This window comes from Ochotona princeps, chromosome 4 (genome assembly GCF_030435755.1).
Source record: "Ochotona princeps isolate mOchPri1 chromosome 4, mOchPri1.hap1, whole genome shotgun sequence".
Lineage (NCBI taxonomy): Eukaryota > Metazoa > Chordata > Mammalia > Lagomorpha > Ochotonidae > Ochotona > Ochotona princeps.
This window is the reverse complement of record NC_080835.1, coordinates 32,795,919-32,818,508: the sequence shown is the minus strand read 5'-3', so window position 1 is coordinate 32,818,508 and position 22,590 is coordinate 32,795,919. Positions and strand designations below refer to the sequence as shown.

The 22,590-nt window shown below is 37.9% G+C and overlaps 1 protein-coding gene across 1 annotated transcript in view; it reads left to right on the top strand.

The window, feature by feature from the left end:
- The window catches only part of ANO3 (anoctamin 3), a 166,121-nt gene that overhangs the window by 104,075 nt on the left and 39,456 nt on the right, over window positions 1-22,590 (top strand). The window contains exons 13-15 of the mRNA XM_004585446.4: window positions 11,592-11,674; window positions 12,402-12,542; window positions 13,698-13,862. Coding sequence (XP_004585503.2) covers window positions 11,592-11,674; window positions 12,402-12,542; window positions 13,698-13,862 — 389 coding nt within the window. The remainder of the gene's footprint in view (window positions 1-11,591; window positions 11,675-12,401; window positions 12,543-13,697; window positions 13,863-22,590) is intronic.

Genomic DNA, 22,590 nt, shown 5'->3' with positions numbered 1-22,590 from the left:
GGAGGTGACTGTGAGACTGAGATATGGTTTCTTGCTGAGTAGGGAAAACTCTGGCTCATCTGAGAATAGTCATGTGATCCTGAGTAATCGTGGAAGCCTTACTTTAAGTAGTTTCTACCCTGTGTTCTCTGTACTTTTATTCTCAATTTAGAAGCCAGACGGTTTCAGAGTTCCCAGGTAATACTTGATTAAGTGCTAGAGTTGAATAACAACCTGGCATACTTCCTTTACTGCCTTTCACGGCTTAGGAAAAGGAGAAGAGTGAAACTTGGATATGCTGCACATCAATATTTGGGGACTGGCGCCAGAGTTTGCTTAGTTCAGTACACCCAGCTTCATACCTGGTTTCTTTGTGCAAGGAGATAGGTTTCCAATTGCTGAGAGAGAAAATGAAACTTTTATAGCTAAAATGTAAGTACTCGTGAGCTAGAAATGAATGCAAAGAATCCACCCAGTTAATTGGCCCCAGGGAAGAGCAAAGTAATTCTATAGTTTTAAATTTTCTGAAGTGCAAAGGCCCCTCTAAGTTTTATTCAAAATTAAATAACTCCTGGATAAGTTTTTACTAAGACTATTTAAACTATATGTGCATTAATATCAAGAAAATTTAAAATGACAGATACCTGGTTACTAAACAATGAGTTAAATAGAAATGGTTATTGTCAAAAAAATTACTAATAAAATAAGTCAATTGAAAAAAAATATCTTATGTTCCCCTTAGAGAACTAAACATGAATGAGCATGATTGAGCGAACTGTATCCCTAGGCATTTCCCCAAATATATGTGTGTTATCATTACGACATTCTGACATAGCTAAAATACTTATGGCTTGTACTAGGTAGGGGTATTCAAAGGTACTGTTGCTATAATGCTCTCCCTGCAATGCAGGGAGATCAAGTCTAATCTCTAGTTTCTCTTTCCTAAAGACTGTGGCTTTGGGCTCAGATTCCCTTTCACATAACCCTCCTTAGAACCTTAACCACTTGAGGGGAATTTCCCTTACAAATAAACATCCTTTACTCTCACTGCCATGAGCACATCTAGAAATAAAGCCCTAAAATGAAAACTATGCATGAATTCGATGCCTCAGTTGTCTCTCAGCTCATTTAGTTCTAATTAAAGACCTTTGTTAAGTCATCTGAGTTGGAATTGATTGCTTGCCAAAGGAGTCTCATTAAGATACAGTTTCAGGTATCTAACGCATTCTAGGTAAGACTGATCCAATTTTAGACACTGTTTTTATAGAGGATCTTAACAATAACAATTTTGTCAGTCAAACCAGCTAACGGAACACATTGCATAGTGTGTATATGCTTTTTTGTGCTTCTGGTACTGGCCATTGCTATACCTGATTAATTTTTCAGAGGAAAAATATCTCATCTTTGTCTGAAATCATGGAATCATACAAGAGGAGTTTTCAGGACGTAGAGACACTTTGTTGTCGCTGATATATATGAAATAGCACGGAATATTGCTTTGGGTCACACTTTAAATAAATTCAAAACAGCATTCTAAATTCAGTATAAATCTTCTGTGTGAACCCAATAACACTGGAAGACTGAAGCTGGTAGCATACAGAGAAATTCGTTTGTATTCATCAAAACCATTAATAGCATGTGATAAGTTTGCAATGACTAGAAATGAAACACATTTTGTCATTCTATAGGGACATAGGCATCTTAAAACAAAATTTTGTTGGGTTTGTACCTTAAAATAGTCCTCTGCACAAACAATGCAAATATTTACGTGTTTGTAATATATATATAGATAGATATGTCATATATATTTATATATGTATAACATCTAAAATATTTGCCAGCCATTATATATAAAGTGAATATACATATATAATTAAATGAAATGAAAAATTGAAAAAAAAAAGAATGAAAAAAAAACCCTACCAGATTAAAAGTTTTAAACTGGTGATTTACGGGCCACTCGATAGAACAGAGGCTAAATTGTCAATCTCATTTTGCAAATTATGTAGGTCATAACTTTTTGACCAAAAGCTATCTGTGGAATATGTCATGAGAATTGCCTATTATTTTAATTTTAATATAATTCAATATCTAGAAGTCTGAATTTGCTTATATATTGAAAGATACTAATGATCTTTACTTACCATAGGCTATTGTAAAGATGACATGAGTTGTGATGAAACTAACCTTACAAAAGTTGGTCTGCTGTAAGTACTCAATAAAAGCTAGTTCTCTTCTTCCTGTTTAGGCATATAATCCAATTTTATTACTTTCGTTCACTTTTTCCTTAAATCCCTTATATAATATTACAAATACATTGTACTCTCAAAACATGTATTTAGGAGGAAATTACTGGCAGTAGAGACATGGTTTCAGTAATAAAATCTCAGTGAGAAAAAGGACAGTGTGTGGTACTAGCTACATTATGGGCATGAGGTGGTCTACAGAACTATATTTAAAAATGGCAACAGCTCTATTTTTTGATATGAAAATATAAAATTTGTCTGCATAGTTTCTTAGCAAATGTCCAAAACTAGTTTTTATAATTTGTAATAGCCTCCAAATAAATTAAGCATAGACAGAATATTTAGAAATCGTCATTCTCTGAGTTTGTGTAAAGAAAATGTTTTGCTCACTTTTTAATTATTTTTTATTGTTTAGTAATTTTTTTATTATTATTGGAAAGCCGGATATACAGAGAGGAGGAGAGACAGAGAGGAAGATCTTCCATCCGATGATTCACTCCCCAAGTGAGCCGCAACGGGCCGGTTCTGTGCCGATCCGATGCCGGGAACCAGGAACCTCTTCCAGGTCTTCCATGCGGGTGCAGGGTCCCAAAGCCTTGGGCCATCCTCACCTGCTTTCCCAGGCCACCCATAGGGAGCTGGATGGGAAGTGGAGCTGCCGGGATTAGAACCGGCGTCCATATGGGATCCCGGGGCTTTCAAGGGGAGGACTTTAGCCCCTAGGCCATGGCCGCCGGGCCCTATTGTTCAGTAATTTTTAAGGTGACATAGTTAAAGAAAAATACAGACAACTTTCAAAAACATCACCTTCCTACAGGAATTTATGCTTTTTGGATCCTCACTGCTATTCCTAGGTTGTGTGAGGGTCATAGTGGCTCACTCAAGAGGTGAGTTTCATTGTGTTTGATATAAATGTGGAATTAATGATTTATTTTTTGGTGGTTGGCATTCACTTCTCATGCCAAGTACAGTCTAATCGAAGTCTTGCTTTCAGTTCTAGAGAGACTTCTCTGGGTTGAAAAGGTAGCAATTTTATCATGTTCAGAGCTCTGACACCTGATTCTTACATAAAGAGCTTGAATCTGAAGCAGTTTCCTAGAAGCAACAGACTTTTCCAAGAATTAATCATCGAGATACACGGGCACAGGGACGACAGGTCAGACAGCATGAGGGATTAGCTCTTTAAGGAGCCTAGGAACAGATTATTTTTCTTTTTTTTTCTTTATAAATTAACTATTGATATAACCATAATTCTGAGTGCCAACAGTATATAATTTCAAAATATATTGCTTAAGAAAACAGCTTAGATAGAAATATTAGTAATATTTGTTCAGTAATTAGGCTATTATTGGTAACTATTATTTTCTCCTAAACGCTTTTCATGAAATAATCCAATTTATGTAAACCTAACAGATATTTTATGCCAGACACTTATCATTCTCCGTGATCCAATTCCATAGGCTCAGGGATTTCCTTTCCTACACTCAGCATTTTCCTCCCTCCCCCATTGTTTGCCTCTTTATTATTTCAATAATATGGTCCTTCAACAATAGTCATAAGTCCATCATTCTGATATTTGTGTGTATCCTGAAATTGTAGGTACAGACAATAGCAGAAAGTCCAGCATCCTATTGTTAAGATTTGTTTAACAGCTTCACTGGGAGTCCATCTTCTATTTGGGAGTAGTGATGCATAATACAATGTATTTCCACTTCTTGATATGTTTGTCTCCATTATACAATTCCTCTAGATGACGTTTATGCATGTTTACCTATATATCTATTAACCTTGCATTTTGGATGACAAAGAGAATATATATTTGCCCTTTTGGGATTGGCTTATTTCAGTCTCTAGTTGGGACCATTTTATTACAAAGATTTGAATTTCGTTCTTTTTAATGGCTGAATAGTGTTCCATAGAGTAGATGTACCTCTATTTGCTATTCTAGCTAGTTCTGCTGTAAATATAGGGCTGCAGGTTGATTTCTCACGTACAGATGTCATTTGCTTTGGATATATCCCCATAAGTGGGGTAGCTGGGCCGTATGGTAGAACAATTTTGAGTTTTCTTAGCGCTCTCCATACTGACTTCATAGTGGCTGTGCTAGCCTACACTCCCACCAACAGTGAAGGAGGGTAACTTTCCCCCTACCTACACAACAGCAGGTATTGTTAGTAGGTCTCTGAATATAGGTTAATCTCACTGATGATAACATGGACTCTTGGATCCCTGAATTACAGAAATGGACAAAGATCTTGAACCAGTTATTTTTGATGCTTTTAAATTATGGGCCCGGCACGATAGCATAATGGTTAAGGTACTTGCCTTGAACGCGCCAGGATCCCATATGGGCGCTGGTTCTAATTCCAGCAGCTCCACTTCCCATCCAGCTCCCTGCTTGTGGCCTGGGAAAGCAGTTGAGGACAGCCGAAAGCCTTGGGACCCTGCACCCACGTGGGAGACCCAGAAAGAAGCTCATGGCTTCGGATTGGCACAGAACCGGCTGTTGCAGTCACTGGGGGAGTGAATCATCGGAGGGAAGATCTTCCTCTGTGTCTCTCCTCCTCTCTGTATATCGGCCTTTCCAATAAAAATAAATAAATCTTTAAAAAAAATTTGAAAATCTGAAAATGTTCAATAGACTAAAGAAAGCATATCAGTTATTTGAATGGCAAAATGAATAAAACAGCCTGATAACAATTAATCACATGCTTAAAATTATATAACATTATGTAAAAAGCAAATTTGACAATTTTTACATGTTAACAGTTCAATTTAAATAATCCATTTCAATTTGAACAAAGTTTATGGAATTGTCTGTTTAACATAAAGACGTTCATTCCAAGTTGAGTGAGAGAAACTGCATTAAGGATTTATTTTTGTCAGGGTTGTAGTTATATTTCTCATTTTATAGCAATATAATATGATGATATGTCTGTGTAGCTTTTATTTCTCCATGATTTTTTCTAGGAAAAAATTGTCAGGTCAGTTTCAAAATCCGTGAGTATTTCAAATGTTTAGAACTCAAAGGCACACCAAGTTCTATTTGGATATTTCTAACATCATTTATATCTCCCCAAACAGACGTTAGTCACCCCTCTGAGGGAAACATTAAGTTGTCAAGGACATTAGTAAATTGAGAGATTTCATGTAGTTATTCATAGAAGACATTTAACAAGAAAAACAAGTCTTAATTAACCAGTTCTGGATATGACTGTGACAAGGACAGTTCAACCTACATGTTTAAAATATACTCTTGATACATGTTTATAAATTCTTCGTATCAAATTGCCTACTCTACAATCAGGCAGAGAACCATATTAAAGGCACTTGTATATTACAGTCACACCATGAGCAACAAAAAATAACAGTAACTTAAAATGGAAATGTAAAATGCTCCCCATTCACTGGCCTTTGGTTTAATGAATAACCTGTTTAGCAAAGTTTCTATTTCTACCTCACGTATTGTGGTGTTGCAATAGTGCGTGGGAAGGCCATCATGCTTGAGGATATGAGCAAAAGTAAATGTAAGGAATGAATAGAAGTCTTCAGTAGTTTTTGAGTGCTATCCAGATTGAGGCTCTCAGAGCTGATGTTCTGATAAACTGTCCTTTCAGGTGTGTTTTGTGCTTAGAAGTCTTCACATCCTTATCTCTTCTGATGAAAACAATACCTGGAATTCTTTTTTATTCTTTATTCTAGCTATTTGACTTCAAAGGTGTTTTGACCTCTTTTCCCTGCCCTTTTTTCCATCAATATTCTTATGAGAAATCCCCTTTCTCCTCATGCTTCCAGAAAATTCTGTTGAGCATAATTTAAAAGTCTGGAGTAATAGAAAGGTTGTAACACCACAAATTAAGGTTAATCTCTAGAATTTGGTTAAATTAAATAGATATTTACAGAGCATTTCCACACACTAACTGCTAAAATGCTAAGGTAAAGACAGTAGTAATAAAACCTGCCTTCCAATTGGGAAAAATCATGGTTAAGAACAATTATTTTTCTTGCTGGGTTTCTAGATTAGGCCAATGATTACCTTCAACCACTTTTGGCCTTGCTTTCTATACATTTAAACTAAATAAAACAAAGAAATGATCATAACATCTAACCTACTTCACATACATGCCCCTCTAATAATATTCTGTGCTATTAATTTGAAGAAATTGAAATACCAAGGAATAGATGCAACATGGGCATCATGCTAATACATTTAAGGTTGAGAGAAAACAGTATCAACTACAATGATACCTTTCTTTCTCTACTGGTGGCCACTTATGCAATAATGCTATTCTGCACCTGTTTTCATGGGACCAATAGGAAATTTTTATAAACATTCTATGAAGACTGGTAAAATTATGTAAAACCAGGCCCGGCATGATAGCCTGTCGACTTAAGTCCTCCCCTAGCACATGCCAGGATCCCACATGGGTACTGGTTCTAATCCCAGCTGCCCTGCTTCACTTCCAGCTCCCTGCTTGTGGCCTGTGAAAGCAGTGGAGGACTTCCCAAAGCCTAAGGACCTTGCATCTGCGTAGGAGACCTGGAAGAGGCTCCGGACTCCTGGCACTTCAGGTTGGCTCAGCTCTGGCCATTGAGGCCGCTTGGGGAGTGAATCAACACTGAATTTGTTCAGAGTGAATCTCTGTCTCTCTGACAGAGATTTTCCAATAAAAGTAAAATTAAATCTAAAACAGAAAGTAAAAAGAATATACCATGCCAATCTGTATCTGTATCTTTATTTTTAAACTTTCCCTTCATGGATGGATCTGTCTGCATTGCTATCTCATTCTTTATGTATACATTGACATTTACTACATTCACTTTCACTTTTAAAGCATTTTTTATGCTTTCTATTTTGTTTATGAAAGGGTAATTATTTGAGATGCAGAGAGACAGAAAGACACAAAGTCACATTTGTTCTTTCACTGCCTATGTACCTGCAGTGGTAGGGCCTGTGTTAATCAGAAGCAAGGAACTAGAAATCCATTTCAAATCTTCCATGTGGCTCATAGGAAATGGGCGGCCAACTAATGAAGCCATTACCTGATGACTCCCAAGGTGTACATTATCAGAAAGGTAGATTTAGGAATCAAGTCAAAACCTGGAGTTAATAAAGGAGCCTGATGTATGTTAGTGTTTTAACTGATGTTCTTATTATCAAGAAGCATGCCACAACATTATTACCATTTTTAAAGATTTTCCTATTTTTGTGGGAATGCAGAGGTACAGAGAGAGAGTAGGAGAGACAGATTTTCCACACTCTGGTTCACTCTCCACATGGCCACAATGACTGTAGCTGAGCTTAACCAAAGTCAGGTGCTTCCAGCACATCTCCCATGGGGAGTCAGGGGCCCAAGGAGTTGAGGCATCCTCTGCTACCTTCCCAAGTACATTAGCAGGGAGCAGTATTTAAAATGGAGCAGCTGGAACATGAACCAGTGCCCCATTAAGGATGCCAACACCACAGGCAAATGATTACCATGAAATGCCACCAAGCCAGGCCTCAAGTTTAATGCACTCCTTATAAATCCTACCCTTTCATTGTCTCTGCTGCCATATTCATTCTTGTCATTGACCTTTTGCCACTAATCTTCAAATGTGTCTCTTTTAATCCTCATTCTGTTTGATTTCTATTATTATCTAACTTCCATATCCACTTGTCTCCAGTATATTTCATTCTTCACGATGTTCACAGCTTTGCCCAGATTTTTGTACCTACCTGCTGGCATCTCCATCTCCATGTCTTCTCATTAGAAAGAGGGACAAAATGTGTGGTAAACAATGAAAATATTAAAATCTAGTTTGTTACATTTTTCCACCATTCACACTGATTCAATAACTTAATAATCCTATCAAAATTCTAAATTTCTAATGTGTGCTTTGGAGCATTTATGGTACATTTTTGTGTATACCTGATATAGTAGTTGGCATTCAATTTTTTGTCAACAGTTGAATGAATGTTATAGATATTACAAGTAATGTATCAAAAGTGATCATTAGAATGTTGCAGAAATAGTTGAAAGCAAAACAAAATTAAAGCTATCATTTCTGACAGCTTTCCATCACATTTTTATTGTTGATCTTTTACTCTAACATTAAGCAAAGCTTTGGTTTCCATGCCACCTCTTTCATCAATGCACTGCTTCTCTTGTAGATGATTGTATGCAATATTTGGTGCACACTGGAAGACTGTTGAAGCTGTAAAAAGTACTAATCTGAAATATTGTCCCCAGAAATCTTGATTTAGTCAGTTTTCAATGTAGCCTAGTCATTGGGAGTTTTTAGAATAAAACTCTGAAATGCTTAACTGTTTCAGTCTCCCTGATCTAATTGTCCAGTTCTTCCACACTCCCTAAACCCTCATGCACTGTAAAAACAATTTTGACCTCTGATTAATGCTCCTGCACTTACCTCAACTTCTGTTGCTTTTTTTAGTTTGCCTGATCTATACATGATATGTGCATAGTGTCCACCACTAACTATGAAATAATGACTAATTTGTTTGCCCCACTTATGATTTGCAAGGTATGTTTCTCAGTCACTAATCATGGAGCTTTTCACAGATCCTTGTATCATTTTGAAATACACACACCTTGTGCTTAATCCTAAAGTTGATGTCAGCTCAGCTCTTTTCTCTCGCAGAAGAGGTTAAATTACTTTGGCTCTCCTAGAAGAAAAAAAATAGTGATGGCGTCATGTTTTCCAATGGGTCAAATCTTGCTGATAACCTAGAGCAGCAAACTTGGTGTCATTATGTCTTACTGACCTTTAGCCATATTTAGATCGCATATTTCCCCCTACATTTATATTTGGTCATGCAAATCTATCTGGGAGGACCTTCAGGTCATGTAGGTTGGGTATTTGTGATTCATGATTTTGCCTAGGTCTTACATCCATCTCCTTCCCAAGGCTAGTTAACGTAGCCTCTCCAGAGAGTGGATGCAGGCTTTTTCACTGCACTGACAGCCCCTTAGCTCCAGTCCAATGGTGTTTGTAATACTTTCTTCCCACCTCACCACTTCTTTTTCAGTGCTTCAGTAGAAGCTCAGAGTCGTTTTTTGCTGTCTAAAACTACTGTTTAGCTGAACTGAAGCAATGGAACTCACTTTAGTATTTTGCCAATGGTGATGGCATCCCATATGTGCACCAGTTTGAGCCCCAACTGCACCATTTCTAATCCAGCCTCTTGCAAATGGCCTGGGAAAGCAGCAAAGGATGGACCTAATTGTTTGGGACCTAATCCAACATGGGAAACCTAGAAGACACTCCTGGCTCTCAGCTTTGCACCAGCCCAGCTCATGCTACTGCAGCTGCTTGGGGATTGAACCAGTGGGTGAAAGATATCTCTATCTCTTTTTATGTCTCTGTAACTCTGACTTTCAATAAAATAAATCTTAAGAAAACCCTGCTGTGCAGTCATAAGGATCAAATCAAGTAATATTTGTAATAATCTGGCATTTTAATAAGTATTCATCTTTAAATCTGTTTTCTGTTATAATTTATATACAAAGACACCCATAGATCTTAAATGCATTGTGTATACGTATGAAAATTATGCTTAATTGTATATAAACATTCTACAAATTGAAATGGAGAATATTTTCATTGATTTCTAGTCATCCCAATTCCCAGAAGCAGCTGTTGTTTTAATTTTTGGTTGACTATTTTGATACTAACTTGATTTTTACTTGCAAAGTTAGTAGAAAGGAACAAATGATCAATTATTTCCTTCAGAGTTTTTTTTTGGATAAATTAATCATGTGCCTTCTTTCTAAAGAATAAAAGAAAGTAAACTTAGAAACATAATTTCACTTAAGAGTTTAAGCTAATTAAGCTTTGAAAAAGCATGAATATATGGCTACATGTCAAGCTCAGATTGAGATTTAAATAAAAATCTTAGCTCAATAGTGAAGTTTAAGGTAAATACTCCTTTTCAGTTTTGATATCCTATATTTCTTTCTTCTCTGTAATTGTTCTTGCTGATACTTCCATAGTAAATGGAGTTAGGAGGATAATAGCAGGTATTTGTGCTTTTAAAAATGTGATTAAAAATTTATTTTTTATGATAAAGCTCTTCATGCTCAGGGATTTTCTCCTTCCACCATACTCCTCCCCTTCCACCTTCCTCCCAATATTTTCCCCACATTATAACAACAGTATAATACTTCAAAAACAGTTGCAAGTCCACCATTCTGCTATTTAAGTACATCCTGGCATTAAAGGTACAGACAATGAGTCTAGCATACGCTTGTCAAGATATATTTAGCAGTTTCGTTTGGAGATAATGGGAGGACCCAGCTCAGTAGCCTAGGAAATGCTTGCAAATTTTCCATAATTCGGTGTGATATTGGCTATTGGTTTGTCATGTATAGTATTTATAGCTTTGAAGAGTATTCTTTCAAAGAAGGAAGGGAGGGAAGAGAAAGAGAGGAAGAGAAATGGAGGAAGAGAGGGAGGGAGGGAGGGAGGGGAATGAAAGAGAAAGAAAGCGAGAGAGAAAGAAACTTACTTCCTGAAAACTTGATGGATCATACATTTAAAAATTTCTATCCTCAGTATTATTTGTTGGTCATTTACTCTTGGATATCACCTGTGTCTTCAATATCTAAGTGATAATAATACCTGACTTACATCTTTGTCAATGTGATGAGAGTGACAATTACAATCAGTGAAGGTTTTATAAATTTCTACATCTGAAAAAAATTCAGATAATATAACAATGAACAAAAAGCTCTTTCCTAGCAATACTTATGCTGATTTCCAGGTACAAAGAAATCAGAAAACAAAGCCTGTGGACCATTTTCCTTTGAGCTTTGTCCTTTATGCAGAAAATTAAGTAGATGGTTTCGGCATTACTTTTCTCCATTGAATCCCTTTCAGTACAGGTATTGTCTACCTGTAGTGTGCTCAGTCTCCCATGTCTTCCTTTCCTCATCATGGACTTGCTTTTTTCCCCTCTCTCTTCTGAACCATTTCTCTCAGTAGCATTTGGACCAGTATCATCTGATCTTAGTTGTCATTCCTGGAGAATGTTTAATTTGATCCTTTTATATAACTTCAAATAGTCATGTATAGGTCAAAAGGGACAATGCTACCTAGGTTATTAATGCTGCTTTTTTCTCATGACATGGCTTATTGAGTATGCCAACAAATATCACTGTTAATTTTAATGAATAAATCATTATTCTCTAGGAGTGCATGCTCGCGGCAGTGCATAGAGACATGGAGAAGAGAAAAACAAAAAATCCCGCTATAATTATTTTAGTGATAACTTTGTTTCAAAACATGACAAAATCACATCAGTCAGAAGAAGAAATACACTGTGAGGTGGTTTGAATAAAGAACTATTATTATTGTATCTTTCAGCCACAGTCTTCCTAGAATTTTGGAAAAGGAGAAGAAGTATACTTACATATACTTGGGATCTCATGGAATGGGAAGAAGAAGAGGTAAGAGGTTACAAACCATGGAAATAAGAAAAACAGGATATCAGGCAGGCAGAAAATAATTGACTTTTAACACCCAGGCTTAGAAACAGTTATATATACATGGATTTTTTAATTTTAGATTTTTTAAAATTTTTATTTTTATTGAAAGGTATATACACAGTTAGGGATTACTGAGAGAAGGGTCTTCAATCTGCTGTATTACTCTCCAAATGGTTGCACAGCCAGAGCTTAACTGATCCAAAGTCAGGAGCTTCGTTTAGATCTCCCAAATGAGTGTGGAGTCAGAAGGACTAGTACCATCCCTGATGCTCTCCCAGGCCACAGAGAGCTGCATCAGAAGTGGAGCAGCCAGGACTATAATTGACAACCATATGGGAGGCAAGTTGAGAGTGAGAGTGTTGAGATACCACATGGGCCCTTTCCTTTGATCCGTTTTTTTTAAATTACCTTCTCTCTTTCTTTCTCTATTTAACAAGGATGATAGAGATTAATGAAAGTAGTTTTCAAACCCCTGCTGTCTTGTGTTTTGACTACATTAGCAAACAGGTACACTGTCTACAACATAGTATAGTATTTATTGGGAAAATAATTTCACCTTATGTTTTAAAAGTTGCTTCTTCATGAGACAATGTAAATGTAGATCAAATTTAGGAGTTTCATACCTGGTTTTTAAGACATCTTCTAACTTTGCACTGTGATATCTAGATAACTTCCATTTCTCTCACAGGAAACACTCCGTCCCCAATTTGAAGCCAAGTATTACAAAATGGAGGTCATTAATCCCATCACAGGAAAACCTGAGCCACATCAGCCCTCCTCAGATAAAATCACTCGTCTTCTTGTTTCTGTTTCAGGAATATTCTTCATGGTAATGTATATTATCAGTTTCAGAGAGTTGTGGAAATTCACGTTTGGAAGGATTTCCAACTCACAGATAATGTGACCCTGAGAGTATAAAAAACCTATTCCAATACCTTGGAAATACATACAGTTAAACAAATTAGAGAAGTGTAAAGATCTCATAAAGCAGAGTTGTGCTCCTCTTTAGATAACCGGTCATTGGGAGAAACAGTGGTCACCCAGTATAAAACTGAAATTACATGGGTTTCCCTGACGAATTAGATTTTCTAGATTAACACCAAGTGCATCACCAAATGATTTATCAGTGATACGAGGACTCAGTGGTACAGGAATCAGCTGAGCCAAGCTAGTTGGGGATTGCCAGCAATGGGAAAAAAGAATGAGTCTAATGGAAGCTCCCAGGTCAAGTGGAATCATCCTAACCCATTGTATTCAGAGTTGACTAGAGTTTTTCCAGGCCTGTTACTGCCCAAAGCTGTATAAAATATTTTCACAACAGAAATATCTCTGTTCAAACATCTTTTACCTGTAAATGTCTATCTTCTGAAAAGTTTTGTAAGCTGAAGAATAGAATAACTGTTAAAAATGAGAAATAAACCCGATTTCCATCTGAAAATTGAAATTTGAACAGAGTTTATTTCAGTGCTATAATTTTATAATACTAAAACAAGTCAAATATTTATGGTTTTTTTTACTTTAATATTACTTTTAAAAAATTGTTCTTTATTTTTATTGGAAATGCAGATATATAGAGAGCAGTAGAGACACAAGGAAAGATTTTCCCTTCACTGGTTCACTGTCCAAGTGGCCCCAACAGCCAAAGCTGAACTGATCCGAAGGCAGAAGCTAGGAGCCTCTTCTGGGTCTCTCTCATGGGTGCAGGATCCCAAGGCCTTAAGCCATCCTTGACTGATTTCGCAGGCTACAAGCAGGGAGCTGGATGAGAAGAGCAGCAGCTGGGACATGAGCCGGTGCCCATATGGGATACTTGCAAGGCAAGGATTAGCCACAAGGCCATCATGTTATGCCTAAACTTACCATTTTCTTAAGGCAGAAAATTAAATGTATTAATCCTCTACTAAAAAAGTAAATTTCTTTACTAACACTTAATGTAGTGTATGTGATTTGTGTTCCACGTCTTTTCTGCTCTCCCATATTGCAGATTTCCTTGGTGATCACTGCAGTGTTTGCTGTAGTAGTGTATCGCCTTGTTGTCATGGAGCAGTTTGCATCATTCAAGTGGAATTTCATCAAGCAACACTGGCAGTTTGCAACATCTGCTGCTGCTGTCTGTATCAACTTTATAATCATCATGCTGCTGAATCTTGTAAGTCTTTATAATATTACATTTCAATAGACACTATATTAAATTTTTTGTTTATAAGGTAAAAAGCTTTTGTCATACAAAATAATGCAATATTTAGACAAACTTATAACATTTCCTGAGGAAATAAAAAGCTGCTTTTTCAAAATATGCTTGAAAAAATTAGTGTCAAAACTCATAATACTTAGCATTTATAGCCACATCATTCTAACTACATATTCATGTAGTATCAGTGGTTATGTCTGAAAAGTAGGATAATAGGTAGTTTTGTTTTCTTGAAATATTGTCTAATTTTTGTCAGATGCGCATAATTTTGTAGATTCTGTACAATAAACTTCTGTTTAAATTAGCAAAGAAAACATTTTGATATTAGTTCCTGGCATTTCACACTAAAAATTCATTGAATGTATTGTCTTAACTTTATGAAGAATAATTATATGTACATTATTATTTAAACTTGCAAAAACTAGAAAAGAGATTTGCCTACATATTCCAAAAGTAAGAGAACAAAAATTCAAATTCTACTATGCACTATTACATGTTAACATTATTTGAGGAGTTAAAATACAGCTACAGAGAAAGGATGTGGACTTTTACCTGATTCTGTTGTCTGTAGCATATGCAAATGGACCCACAAACCAGAATTTTGAAATGGCAGGACATGACAATCAAATGTTACAATATTCATCTACCATCAGCGGAATAATATATGGCATACACTTTTCATGGAATACAATATTTTTCTGGACCTTCAAATAGTGATTTCTATACATAGATGTTGATTCAGAGTCAGGAAAAAAGTATGTAAACGTATATGATCTTTTAAAAATTATACCAAACATACCAAAAAATATAGAACAAATGGGAAATAGAAGGTAGCAACTTCAGTCCATTTTGTTAATGTTTTCCTTTAGCAATATGTTTGCAACTTTAGCTTCCTTGCTACATCTTGTTGTGGTATTTTGAAATAAAAATTACATATACTTCTTATACAAAATTTTTGGCAACAAATTATTTGATTTTTAAATTACTATGTCATCATTTCCTCTGAGAGAAAGACATAGCTCCATTCAAAGTTACTGTGTTCTAATAATGTGCTTTCCAACTTTAATACATATACAAAAATAATGAAATGAAGACTACAAACGTTTTAAAACAGTGAAGCTTTAATTTTTTTACTGTAATGGATAGTGTATACAGCCAAAAATTTAAGCTGCTATTTATGAATTTCTTTTATCTCCTTTATTCTTTTTTTAAGTTTTACTTCTTTTTAATATTATCATTTTGTGATACAGTTCCATAGATCATGGGATTTCCCTTATCTCCTCCCCAATTCCCTCCCTCCTTACTGAGTTTCCCTATACCATTACTATAGCACAGTTCTTCATATACAATCATATGTCCATCATTGTGGGCATGGACAATGGCAGAAAGTCCAGTATCCTATTATCAAGATATAGTAAATAGTTTCACTGGGAGTCCATTTTTAGTCTGGAAGTAGAGAGGCATACTGCGTTGTATCCTCACATCTGGGTATGATAGTCTCCATTTCACAGTTATTATATATTCCCTTAAATGAAAAGCCATAAAACAAAATCAACAGCAGGAAGAAAAATAAAAATTTACAATGGCATGAAGTAAAATAACATGCTACTGAATAACTAATGTGTCGCTGAACCAATGAAAAAGAAAATCAAGAACCTTCTTGAAGAAAATGATGCTACTGTATGATCTATGGGTCATTGAAGAATTTAATGAGAAGAAAGTGTTTTGTAGAGATGAAGCTAGCCAAAAAAAAAAAAAATTAAAATCCATGAGATAGAGTTTCTGCTGATCTTTATTGGTGAGATATGTCTCCTGTAAGCAATAAACAGAGGGGTTTTGCTTTTTAATCTACTAATCTGATATTTGATTGATGAGTTTAAGCCATTTAAATTCAGATTTAATACAACATAGGTGGTAATTTGGTTCTGTCATTTTAACAATGGGTCATTCATTGATTTAGTCTTCTGTTTTTATTTTACTGGGATGTTCTTCACATTTGCCTTTGTTTTTTTTTTTTCAATTTTAGTTTCTACACAACATATAACATACATAACATAACATGTTATACATAACATCATATCATCTTAAATTAAGGCAAACATGTGGTATTTAACCTTTTGGGATTGGCTCATTTCCCTTAGCATGATGGTTTCCAGTTTGGCCCATTTGGCCACAAAGAACTGCATTTTGTTTTTTTTAATAGCTGAGTAGTATTCCATGGAGTAGATGAACCATAGCTTCCTTATCCAATCCTCTGCTGATGGGCATTTTGGCTGCTTCCATGTTTTTGCAATTACTGATTGTGCTTCTATGAACATAGGAGTGCATGTTGGTTTCTCATAAAACAAGTGTTCTGGATATATTCCTAGGAGTGCTATTGCTGGATCATTTGAGTTGTTTGAATGTTCTCCATACTGATTTCCATAGAGGCTGTACCAATCTGCAGCCCCACCAGCAGTGGAGTAGGGTTCCCTTATCCCCACAACCTCGCCAACAAGTGTTGTTGGTGCTTTTATTCATGTGGGCCAGTCTTACTGGTGCTAGGTGGTACCTCATTGATGTTTTAATTTGGATTTCCCTTATTGCCAGGGAACTTGAGCATTTTTTCATATGTTTATTTGCCATTTGGGATTGTTCCTTTGTGAAGTGTCTGCCCATTTCCCTTGCCCATTTCTTGAGTGTCTTGTTTGTTTTGACATTTTGGTTGTTTTGTAGCTCTTTGTATATTCTGGAGATTAGCCCTCTATCACCTATGTAGTGCGCAAAGATCTTTTTCCATTCTGTGGGTTGCTTTTTTCACTTTGTTGATTGTTTCCCTTGCTGTACAGAAGCTTCTTAGTTTGATGAGGTCCCAATTGTTTATTCTGGTCTTGATTGCTATTGCCTTTGGTGTCCTTTTTAGGAAGTCGGGACCTACCCCTAGATCTTGCAGAGTATTTCCAACATTTTATTCCAAATGTTTGAAGGTTTCTGGATGTAGGTTTAGATCTGTTATCCATTTAGATCTGATCTTAGTGTATGGTGAGAGATGTTGGTCTATCTTTTGGTTTCTGCAGGCTATCAACCAGTTGTCACAACAGCTGTCCTTCTTGAACAGACCTTCCCATTTGCCTGGATTGTCGTTTGTCTTTTTGTCAAAGATTATTTGGCTGTATCTGTGTGGGTTCCCTTCTGATGTTTCTATTCTGCTCCGTTGATCTTCCTCTCTATCTTTGTGCCAGTACCAGGCTGTTTTGATAACCACTGCCCTATAGTATGTCCAGAGGTCTGGGACTGTGATTCTCCCTGCTAACTTCCTGCTCTTCGGGATGGTTCTAGCTATTCCGTGGTTTTTTGTGTTTCCAGATGAACTTTTGAATCATTGTTTCCAGTTCCATGAAGAATGTTTTGGGCAATTTGATTGGGATTGCATTGAATGTATATATTCCTTTTGGCAGTATAGACATTTTAATGATATTGATTTTGCCTATCCAGGAGCATGGGATGTTACTCCATCTTTCGAGGTCTTGTTCAATTTCTTTAAGTAGTTTGTAGTTTTCTTCAAATAGGTCTGCTACATTTTTGGTTAGGTTAATTCCCAGATATTTCATACTTTTCTCTGTCATTTTGAATGGTATCTTGCTGGTTAAATCTTTTTCCATCTTGAGGCTGTTTGCATACACTATGGCTGTTGATTTTTGTTCATTAATTTTGTACCCTGCCACTCTACCAAACTCTCATATAAGTTCTAGCAGTCTCTGTATTGAGTCTCTTGGCTCTTCTACATAAAGAATCATGTCATCTGCGTATAGTGAAAGCTTGACTTCTTCGTTTCCCATTTGGATTCCTCTGATTTCTTTTTCTTGTCTTATGGCCTCAGCGAGTACCTCTAGGACTGTGTTGAATAGTAGTGGAGAAAGTGGACATCCCTGTCTTGTTCCAGATCTCAGTGGGAAGAGTTCCAGTTTTTCTCCATTCAGTATGATGCTGGCGTTGGGTTTTTCATATATTGCTTTGATTATGTTGTGGATTTTTCCATCTATGCCCACCTTGGTTAGGGTTTTTAGCAGAAAGTTGTGTTGGATTTTGTCGAAAGCTTTTTCTGCATCTATTGATACTATCATGTGATTCTTGTTTTTCAGTTTTTGGATGTGGTGTATCACATTTATGGTTTTCCGAATGTTGAACCACCCCTGCATTCCAGGGATGAATCCTACTTGATCCGGATGAATGATCTGTCTGATGTGTTTTTGAATTCTATTGGCTAGGATTTGTTGAGAATCTTAGCATCAATGTTCACCACAGAGATAGGTCTATAGTTTCCCTTCTCTGTTGGTTCTCTGTCCGGTTTTGGGATTAAGGTAATGTTGGCTTCATAGAATGAGTTTGGAAGGGTTGCTTCCTTTTCTATTGTTTTGAAGAGTTTGTAGAAGATTCGGGTTAGCTCTGTTCAGAATGTTTTGTAGAATTCTGTAGTGAAGCGGTCTGGGCCTGGGCTTTTCTTTGTTGGGAGATCTTTAATCACTGACTCAATCTCTGCTTCAGTTATGGGTTTGTTCAGGTCGTTTGTTGCCTCTGGGCTAAGTTTTGGCAGGTTGTGTGAGTCGAAGAACTTTTCCATTTCTTGGTGGTCTTCTGATTTGTTGGAGTACAGTGCTTTGTAGTAATTTCTAATAATGTTCTTAATGTTTGCGGTGTCTGTTGTTATGTTGCCTTTTTCATCTTTGATGCTGTTAATTCTTGCTTTCTCTTGTTTTTTCTTTGTCAGTCGGGCCAGCGGGGTGTCTATTTTGTTTATCTTCTCAAAAAAACCAGCTTTTTGATTCATTGATTTTGTGTATCCTTTTTTTTTATTTCTATCTGATTAATTTCCTCCTTTGTTTTGATGATTTTTTTGTTTTCTGTTGTGTGTGGGGCTCATCTGCTGCTGCTTTTCCAATTCCTGGAGGTGTGCGGTTAGTTCCTGTATTTGGCGCCTCTCTTGGGCCTTAACATGAGCTCCATTTGCGATGAGTTTACCCCGTAGCACTGCTTTGGCCGTGTCCCACAAATTTTGGAATGTTGTGTCAGAGTTTTCATTGGTTCCCATAAATTTTTTGATCTCATCTTTAATTTCTTCCCTGACCCATTGTTCGTTTAATAGCATATTGTTCATTCTCCAAGAGTTTCTGTATTTCCTGGGGCATTTTTAATTGCTGATTTCCAATTTCATTCTGTGGTGGTCTGAGAGGTTACATGGTATGATTCCTATCTTTTTGAAGTTATTTAGATTTGCTTTGTGTCCTATCATGTGGTCGATCCTGGAGAAGGTGCCATGCACTGCTGAAAAAAAATGTATAATCTGTGGCCTTAGGATAAAAAGTCCTATAAATGTCTACCAAGTCCAGTTGTTCTATTGTTTGTATGAATTTTTGTTTTGTTGATCTGTCTGTTGTTGTTAGCGGAGTGTTAAGATCACCCACAATTATTGTGCATATCTATGTCTCCCCTTAAGTCTGTAAGTAACTGCTTCCCGTAGCTAGGCGTGTTGGGATTCGGTGCATATATGTTCACGATGGTAATTACTTCCTGATGGATCAATCCCTTCACCACTATATAATGACCTTCCCTGTCCTTTTTGATGCTTGTAAGATTGAAGCCTATATCATCTGAAAATAAGACAGCTTCCCCTGCCTTTTTTTCTCGTCCATTGGCGTGATATATCTTTTTCCACCCCTTCACTTTCAGCTTCTTGGAGTCTTTTCTGGTTAGATGTGTCTCTTGTAGGCAACAGATACTTGGGTCCTGTTTGATGATCCATTCCATTAATCTATGCCTTTTGATTGGTGAGTTTAGGCCATTTGTGTTAAGAGTTAAAATTGAAAGGTTGCGATTTTGCCCTGCCATACGTATGTGTTTTTGTGGGTGTTGATATCTGTGTAATTGCCCCTCCTTGTGTGGACTTTAGTGGGGAGACCTTCCTGTTTGCCATCTTTGCTCATGATTCACCTCCTTTTTTCTGGATTTAGTGCATTTCTAAGGAGATTTTGTAGAGCTGGCTTTGTGCAGGCATATTCTTCTAATTTCTCTTTGCTATGGAAGTATCTGATTTCATTCTCAAATACGAATGAGATCTTTGCTGGGTACATTATTCTTGGTTGACAGTTGTTTTGATTCAGGATTTGGAAGATCTTTGTCCATTCTCTTCTTGCTTGTAAGGTCTCTTCAGAGAAATCAACAGTGATTCTGATTGGTTTTCCCCGGTATGTGATCTTTTCTCTGCTTCGTACTTGTCTCAGAATTCTTTCTTTGTCTTCGTTGGAGTGGAACTTGAGCACCATATGTCTGGGTGAAGATCTCTTTGGGTCATATCTGCTGGGAGTTCTCTGACCATCCTGGATTTGGGCAGGGTTCATGTTCCAAGTGTTTTGGAAGTTTTCCTGTATAATTTCGTCAAGTACCATTTGCATTCCTGACTCTTTTTCCGCTCCTTCAGGAAGACCAATATCCTAATATTCGATTTCCTGAGGTTGTCTTTCATTTCTTGTATGGTCTTATTGGCTTTGTTCAGACTTGTCTCTAGCTGTTTAATGAGCTGGGTATGTTCATTTTGCGTGTCTTCCATTTCAGAGATCCTCTCTTCTGCTGTATTTATTCTGTTGGTTAGGCTCTCAATTTTGTGCTCTAAGTCAAGGATTTTACTTTTCATTTGTTGTATTTCTGTGAGTATGTGGTTCTTGAATTTCTTGAAGTCATCCCAATTCTTCGCATTGTCTCTGACAGATTTTAACATTATTTTTTTGAATTCCTTGTCTGGTAGATCTTCCATGTCTTCATCTCACATCTCCGAAATAGACATTGGCCTTTGATCCTTTGTTGGTGGGGTGCTGGTTCTCTCATCTGGATCATTACCTTTTCTGGTATTTCTTCCCATTGTGTTAGTGTTTCTTTTTGAGAGACCCAGGCACCAGCGTGCTGAGGGGTCTCCCAGCGCTATCCTGCAGAGATCGGAGCCTGCAGGGGTGGAGTAGCAGGGTGCGGGAATTTTCAAGGCACTTTTGGTGTGTCTCTAGTACACTAGACTTCAGGGCGCTATTTCCAAGGCCTAGCGGATTCAAAGCGCACTCTCAGCTTGTCCCCTACACATATGCGACCACAGGGCGTGGGGGAATGAAGGCACCCTCTGTGTGTGCCCCCTGTGCCTGTGATCACAGGGCACGGAGGATTCTAGGTGCTTTCTTGGTGTGTCAACAGTGCCAGGGACTGCAAGGCATGGAGGTTCCAGGCGCTCTTTGGGAACACCTCCTGCACGCAGGTCTGCAGTGCCCTCCTGGTATGTCTTCCAAGCATGGGACTGTAGGGCGTGGGGTGTTCCAGGTGCTCTCTGGAAGGCCTCCTGCGCAGGTCCGCCCACCCCAGCAGCACGGGACCGCCCACCCCAGAGGCGTGCATGGGTTCCTGTGGATCAGTACCACCTAGCTGTGTGCCGGTCCGCAAGGCACGGGGGAGCATTCGGTGTGCCTTCTGCCCTTCTCCTCAGCGCACAGGACCGCTGTGCGTCACCTCCAAGACACAGTTTTGGCAATTTCAAGGCAGTTGTCCTATGTCCCCAGATGCTGGAATCTCCGGGGGGGAGAGGTGGGGAGATGAGCACCAAGGATGTTCAGGCTCTGTGCGTGCCCCTGGAGGGTTAACTCCGGGAGCCTCGACCCACTGCCACCCCGACCCAGCTCACTCAAACCTCAGGTTCCTGCAGTTTGCCTCAGCCGCTGGCGAGGACCTACTCCGCGGGTGCGGCTCCTGGTGGGTGCAGTGGGTGCGGCTGCAGCGTCTGTGGTGGGTGCTGCGGCTGTTGGCAGTTTCTGTGGCTCCTGCGTCTCCTGCGGCTGCGGCTGTGGCTGCGGCTGCGGCTCCTGGCGGCTTCACCCAAACGTGACTCAGCAGGTCTGGAGCAGAACGCCGTCTTCCCTGCCTTTTGTTTTATTTTGTTTTGTTTTTTTCCTGGTTGCTCTTCCAAGTTGTATGGATTTTTTTGGCTCCACACTGTCCAGGGAACTTCACGCTCCTCTCCCTGTAGCTCTATGCTGCTCCACTTACGCTTTTGCCGCGTTCTATCCCTCTCTGTCTGTGAGCTCCCTCACAACCATCCTCCTATGTCGGCCATCTTGCGAGTTCCTGTTGCATTTGGTTTTGTTTGGTGCTATTGCTCTTCTCTGTCAAGAGAACATCTTGAAGTATCCTTTGTAGGGCAGGTTTGGAAGAGGCAAATTCTGTTAACTTTTCTTTACTGTGGAAGAATTTTATTCAATTTTCAAAGACAAAGGAAAGTTTTGCTGGGTATGTTACCCTAGGCCGACAATTTTTTTTGCATTTATAATATGGAATATACTGCTCCATTCTCTTCTTGCCTGTAGAGTTTCCTGTGAGAGGTCTCCTGTGAGTTTAATTGGAATTCCTTTATATGTCAGTTGATTTTTTTTCATGTGCACATTTAAGGATCTTTTCCTTATGTTTGATTGAGGAGGACTTAATTATCATTTGTCCTGGTGAAGATCGCTTTTGGTAAACCCTGTTGGGAGTTCTGTGCCCTTCCTGGATCTTGTTTCCCAATTTCTTCTAGAGATTAGCGAAATTTTCCCTTTTTCATTGAATACACCTTTTATCTCAGCTTCTCTTTCTGCATCTTCTGGGACTCCCATGATTCTTGTATTTGGCCTTTTAATAGTGT